Source organism: Triticum dicoccoides, chromosome 3B (genome assembly GCF_002162155.2).
Source record: "Triticum dicoccoides isolate Atlit2015 ecotype Zavitan chromosome 3B, WEW_v2.0, whole genome shotgun sequence".
In the NCBI taxonomy this organism is placed as follows: domain Eukaryota; kingdom Viridiplantae; phylum Streptophyta; class Magnoliopsida; order Poales; family Poaceae; genus Triticum; species Triticum dicoccoides.
The window spans coordinates 812,413,663-812,420,411 of NC_041385.1; the positions used below are offsets into that span (position 1 = coordinate 812,413,663).

At 44.2% G+C, this 6,749-nt stretch overlaps 1 protein-coding gene across 1 annotated transcript; it reads right to left on the reverse strand.

Annotated features, from left to right (window-relative positions):
- Positions 1-3,638: 3,638 nt before the first annotated feature.
- LOC119278643 (germin-like protein 1-4) lies at positions 3,639-4,760 on the reverse strand. The gene is made up of 2 exons (XM_037559978.1): positions 4,534-4,760; positions 3,639-4,431 (listed from the first exon to the last, which is right to left on the reverse strand). The coding sequence occupies exons 1-2, from the start codon at positions 4,667-4,669 to the stop codon at positions 3,878-3,880; spliced, it is 690 nt and encodes a 229-aa protein (XP_037415875.1). The 5' UTR covers positions 4,670-4,760; the 3' UTR covers positions 3,639-3,877.
- Positions 4,761-6,749: the final 1,989 nt, after the last annotated feature.

A 6,749-nucleotide genomic window follows, 5' to 3' on the forward strand; every position in this document is an offset into this window, starting at 1 on the left:
GAGGTGGAGGTGGAAGAGGGAACGGCGGCAAGAGAGGAGGAGATCAGGGGATCGGAGGCGTGGCGTAACGACCGGGAGACCGAGGTGGAGGTGGGATGGGTAAAAGTCTCTTCGCGGTTGAGCCTTGAGCGGATCGGATCGGATCGGGTGATGTTTGCGGGGCCTGCTGGTAGAGGCGTGGGCTGGGTGGGCACGCGAGGTCCAGTGTGTTCTCTCCGGCCCGTTCTGTGACCCAGTAATAAAATTGTTTGCTCTGATTTTCATTTCGCTCAAATAAAAGAGAAAAAAAACTTTAGCGAAAGGGGAAAAAATCAAAAAAAAAAATCTGAAACTCAAAAAAATAATCAGTTTCAGTATTGCTGAAATGCGAGTTTGGTGCCTCCACTTCCGAATCGGGCATTTTGGTTCCTCGAGGGTCATTAGATCTGTTCTCTTTTTTTTTCCAAATGAGATGAGTGTATGCGCGTGTATATGAGTGCTTGTGTCTGTACTGATGCTCAAAAAAAAAGGTTGCCATATGCATCGCCCATTGTGGTATGTCACACGTGAAACTAAAGCCAACGATTTCGCAACTACAAAAAGAAAGATTTTAATACTTCTCCTTTAGTTTATCGGTATTGCTAAAATATGAGTTCGGTACGTCGACTTCTAATCAGGCATATTGGTTCTTCGAGTGTCAAAATTATTAGATTTGTTCTCTTTTTTTTGGCAAAAAAGATGTGTTTGGCACACATGAAACCAAAGCCAGCAATTTTTCAACTACAAAAAGAAAAGCCAATAATTTTATTAGAATTTTTTTAAACACTTGGAAAAAAAGGGAAAATGCATAAACATTTTAGAAATTGTATCGAAATCATGAGGGTTTTAAATTTTCATATTAAATTGTACCATGTTTTTATATGAAATTGTCTGGATTTTATGTAATTTAGAATTCACAGATTATTTTCTACAGGCTTGTATAGAATATTTATGCACTTAAACATTTATGTGTTTGGTTTTAATATTATTTTTACTCACCTGGTAATATGTGAGAAGTCATCTCACAGTGTCATTAAATTCTTCTTTTACTGAGTTGAGGAACCAAAGGTAGACAGTTTTAGTACATGAGGGACCAAGAATATTCACTTTTCAAGTTGAAATACTAAACTTTGACTTTTGAAACAACAAAAGGATCTCTGTTGGAAAAGGCAGTGCCTATGAGGCGCTTAGGCGCTATGCAATGGCCAAACGCCTTGCCTAGGGTATAAGCGGAAGTCTAGGCAGGGCAAGCAAGAAAGTGTTTACCCGATCGAGAAATCTTACCATATTGCACAGATATGCCAAACATGTCATATTCAAATGGCCGTAGCTGGTAGCTAAATTATTGATTTGATCTAAATTAATATTGATACACATATAATACCACAAATGCACCCTCATAGTTATATTACCGCCTAGGCCGCACCTAGGACGCTTAAGCATCGCCTAGGCACTAGCCGAAGGCCAACCACCTCGCTTACGCCTACTGCTTTTTTCAACCTTGAGAAGGATCCTTATAAGAATACTGACCATATCATAAAATTCACACATATTTTCTTGCCATGTTAGAGATGGTCTTAACCAATCTGCGTCAAGTTTTGCACGTCCGGAACTCAATTAAAAAAATATGTAATAAAAAAACAATGATTATTTTAGGAAAATTGTAAAAAAAAGGTATATGTTCTAAATAAACTCGGCCACATTTCTAAAATGGTATTAAAATTTGGAGATGTCACAAAGTTAGATCATACCATGACTTTACAAGAAGGTTTCTGAAATTTATGCAATCGGAAATTCAAAGAAAGTTTTGACGGCCTCTCTAGAATATTTATTAACTTTCGCCATTTTTCTATGTATTTTACTAATATGTATTTTACTCACTAGACTACAAAGTGTGAGAAGCATTGTCATGTTCTCAATAAGAACTACTTTTTCCAGACATTTATCCTCATAAGAATAATAATTGTATCATCAGTTTCACATGGCTACCATGTGCGAGAAGTGTTGTCATGCCCTCATTAAAAACTACATTAGAGTTAGCTCAAAAAAAAAACTACATTAGAGTGTAGAGGAATCAAAACTAGACAGTTTTGATATATCAAGGATAAAAATTGTCTGTTTTTGAAGTTGAAATAGCAAACTTCGACTTTGAAATAGCCGAAGGATAGTAAATGGCGTTTCTCCTTCTAAGAATACTAACCATATCACACCTATACTTTGTGATCCACTTTTAAGAAGTCCCCCCTCCTCTGATTGGGTGGGTGGGTGGGTGGTATGCCTTGGGCGTTGGTGTTTCCTATCCTTAACCGATGTATCGTGCTACTCATCTCAGCTTCTCTGTGGTTCAACATCTTCATTCGACAACCCACGTCCGGCGTTCAACATCTTCATTTCTCCGGCGATGGTGGTTGGGTGGTCGGGCTCCTGTTGATTCCGGTTCTGCTCCTGTTGCCTCTCCTTAGGGAGCTTGGACACCTTGATTTGGGTTATAGGGGAACCACTCTGCCGGCATCCAGTGCGGCACCCATCGAGCCCGAGTGAAAGAGTAATGGCCCATTGCAGCGGCGGAGACAAATCTTTGTTGCCCATGTTTGACCTTTGGTGGTAGTCAACGAACACAATACTCACACGGTGGTGCCCTCCACCGATGGCCTTAGTAGGTTAGTTGGTGTAGGCGAGTGGCGGTAGTTGGCAATGACACGGTTTGTTCTCGTCCGTTGTTGGTGTTGCCTTCGAGTTGTTCTATTTTGTCCCTAATATCTTTTTTTTTCACTTTTCCCAATTCTCTTTGTATATGTTGTTGCCCTATAATCCTAGCTGGTAGATGGTTTTGTTAGGTTCGAGTTCTTCTCGGACTCGGCAGACACCTTGTCTCTAAGGCTGGTCATAGTGGGAGTAACTTAGCAAGTAACTTAGCGTATTTCAAGACAGGTTTGCTTATGTGGCATAGAGTTAATGAGGAAAGAGATGTTTGGAGTAACATAATATGTTACTGTAACATAACGCAATCCAAAGCAAAATGAGTCTATAATGTAATAAATGCTATCATTTATGATACTACTTGTATGTTACTTTGCATTATGAAGGTACTCCCTCCGTCCGGAAATACTTGTCAGTGAAATGGATGTATCTAGATGTATTTTAGTTATAGATACATCCATTTTCATCCATTTTGATGACAAGTATTTCCGGACGGAGGAAGTAGTAACAAAGACTAGTGTCATATGCATGACACTAGTCTAAGTTACTCCCCACTATGACTAGCCTAAAAAAACCATTCACACAATTTTGTGTGGATTGGGACAAAGTAAAGCAGGCCGAGTTACCAGAAACCCATGGACGCATTTATTTATTACATTTACACGCATTGCAAATATTACAACAAGCTTATAGGACGTCGTACGGAAAACCATCGATACCTGCATACAGCTCAACAACGAACAAATAACAGACGCTTTTCACCTAAAAAAGACAGACAATATGAGGGGACATATAGGACCGTGTGGTGATAATTTACGTACGCACGCTTTTTTTCGATGCCTTTAAGGGCATGTACAATGGTTGATAAGATAGTTTTATTTTAGATCTTGCATGTAATTAAGAGATAACACAAAAAGATGTCTACAATGGGTCATTTCTTAGCCTTATCTTCATAACTAGTTATTCCTAAAACATGGTGACACATATTGTGCTAAGATATCATCTCTTGTCTTATCTTAAATAAGAGAAGACAAGCCTTTTCTTATGAGTTCTCTCTCCTCCACCTCATTATTTATTCTACGTGACACTCCTAAGATAGCACCATTGTACATGCCCTAATGTGCGTGTTACGCTCTCGGCGCACGTACGTCCTCGCGGCCTACTTTGGCTGGAACTTGGCCCTGATGCTCTCCACCACGCCGCCGTCGGTCTGCAGCGCCCGGGCCAGCACGTCCGTCGGCACCCCCGGCGTCGCCCCGAACATCGCCTCGCCGAGCCTCTGCGTGCCCGGGAGCTGGCTGTCGAACGCCGAGATCGCCACGGCGGGCGCCTCACCGACGCTGCGCTCGTAGTGCATCATGCCGCGCGGGAACACGAAGACCCCGCCCCTCGGCACGCCCCGGGTAATGTGCCTGCCGGCGGTGGTGACGAAGCCCACCTCCAGGGTCCCCTCCGCGACGTAGAGGATCTCAGTGGCGCGCGGGTGCGAGTGCGGCGGGTTCGTGCCGCCCCACGGCGCGTAGTCTATGCGGGACATGGAGACGCCCAGTGTGTTGAGCCCCGGGAGCCTCTCAACGTCGGCCGTGGTCACCACGGAGCCCATCGGGTTGCCGCCGCCGTACACGTCGGCCGCGCTCGCCAGCCCGCCGTAGAAGAAGTCATCCGCCGTCACGTTCTCCGCAGGCTTGCACGGGTATCCGTTCACCCTCAGCGCTGCACAGACACACACGACGCATCCCACACACGCATGCATTCCGGTCAGTGGTGGATCATGCATGCATGCATGCACGAAATGAGAATTGTTCAGTCACTCACGGCCCTGAAGGGACATGTAGTCGGCGACGCAGAGGTCCTGGAGCATGCCGGGGTCGCCGGCGAGGGTCGACCGCGCTGCACCGAGCGCCAGGAGGGCGGCGCAGGCTGCGAGGAGGACGGCGCAGAGCTTGGCCATGATTAGTAGTTGGTCTGCTTGGTCCTTGGACTTGGCTCGATCGCTAGCTGGCTGGCAGTTATATAGCTCGTGAGCTAGCTAATTAGATGAGATCAACTTTCGGCTTGGTGAAAAGGGGGTGCTTGGGAGGTGGTATTTATAGATGTGATGGCAGCAGGTTAGGCCCTAATGAAGACGCGTGAACGATGGGTCTATCTGTCATTTTCTCATGTGATCAGTGCAGTTAATGACCAATCAAGTGTGAGTTAGAAGTCAGAAGAGGAGGCAACGTACGTATTACGAGCTTGATCGATCGTATGGGTTGGTGGAGTTTGTTAGGCGATGTACTACGTAGTACTACGTGGGAGGTGCGACGGTGAGCAGTGCTTAATACTTCCTTTTCAGGACAAACACCGTTGCTTGGCACCTTTCTTGACGGTGCAAAGCATATCGTACGTACGAACTCTTATGCATAAGTCTCAGCATGGCACACGTACGACTTTAATACTCCCTCCGTTCCTAAATATAAGTCTTTATAGAGATTCCACTAGGCGGACTACATACGGAGCAAAATGAATGAATCTAAACTTAAAATACATCTATATACATCCGTATGCGGTTTATAGTGGAATCTCTACAAATACTTACATTTAGGAACGGAGGGAGTAATACTCAACTCGGATGCATGTCTCTTTCTTTTCTTTACATGCATGCACGTTCACATGTATTTTGTGTACAGGCTATTCGCGTAAACGCAAAGTGTGCAGTATGTACTGAGGTTTAGCAGAGTTGCAATAATGGACCAATCGTCCTAATAATCATCAAATCAGAAATTTTGAGCTAAAACGGCACTTGCAAAGTTGATATATGCCTCTAGATCACCAAAATTTATGAAAGACGCTCCATAAACAACCTCGCGATGACCAGAATTTGAGTTGTGCAGCCTGCGATGCACCATAGGCGAGCAACCACGTGGCCATTAATGCCACACTCGCTCCATCGGCTTTTCATGGCGGCCCATCGGATGGACAAGTTTCTCATTGGGAAGCGTGCCCCTTGACGGTGCCCGTAGTGGTCTATAGAAGGTTGCCACCCTCCCTTCTCTCCCCTACTCGAACCCACCACCGGTCCATCCCAATCCCCTCACTCCCCAATTACAAGCCACATTCACCCATGGTGCAACAGTACGAGCTGCCCCTCACCTCCAGCTTTGGGGATGACGAATCCGAGCCGGGTGAATCGGATCTCCTGTTGTCGCGCTGAGACCAATACAATATGGTATTGGACCTCCTCGAGGCGATGGACGAGGACCCCGTAGGCCGTAGCCTTACTCGTCTCCATCCCCACACCCATGCCCAGCCCCGTGGCCGGAAATCTGGTTGTCGAGGAAGAATTCCATGCCATACGGGCCCTTGTTGAAGCATTCCCCAACGTCCCCGACAAAGCACCAACACCCAAGCCCTTCATCGCAACCGCCATGGCTACAAGTAGTCTAGTACTATAATTAATTTAGTTGTATGAATGTAAAATCACTGATCAACTTTTCTACCCCTATGCTATGCAATATTAGCTTAAATTAATGTTTTTAATCCATTCAATTGATGGGTTTACTATTGAGTTAATGCAACAAGAGAAAATTAGACAGGGGCAGTCGTTTTGGTGACTCCGCGTTTGTGCACGAGCCCGGCAACTACCATATCCATACCAAGTGTGCTTCATAAATGATGGATGGTGAGTGCAAATGTGGCGGCTCTGGTAGAGTTGCTATAAGAAGTGAAGCTAATTGTGTATATGTAAGTGTCTAGTGTATGGTGTACATCATTAATTTACTGCTCACGTTTAAACTATGTTTTTTGTTTTGTGTTTGTTTGGCTGTTTTTCTTTTGCGTTCATTTTTGTAAAGACGTAATGTTGTGTTAGTTGTTTTCTGACTTTGTGTTGTTCAATACTAAGCAAATATATCAATCTTATATGAAATATATTAATCTTTGTGTCAGTCAGGCAAATCCGCTTCATAAAGTCCATAGGTGTAGCATTGCTACTACTTTTTTTTAAACACTGTATATATTGATTAGGACAAAAGATTACAATCTTACAAATT

Excerpts from the sequence above, each read along its gene's own strand:
- LOC119278643 (XM_037559978.1), bottom strand. The coding sequence starts at position 4,669 with ATGGCCAAGCTCTGCGCCGTCCTCCTCGCAGCCTGCGCCGCCCTCCTG. Across the intron at positions 4,432-4,533 it reads CTACATGTCCCTTCAGGGCC|CGCTGAGGGTGAACGGATAC; the intron begins GTGAGTGACTGA and ends GTGTCTGTGCAG.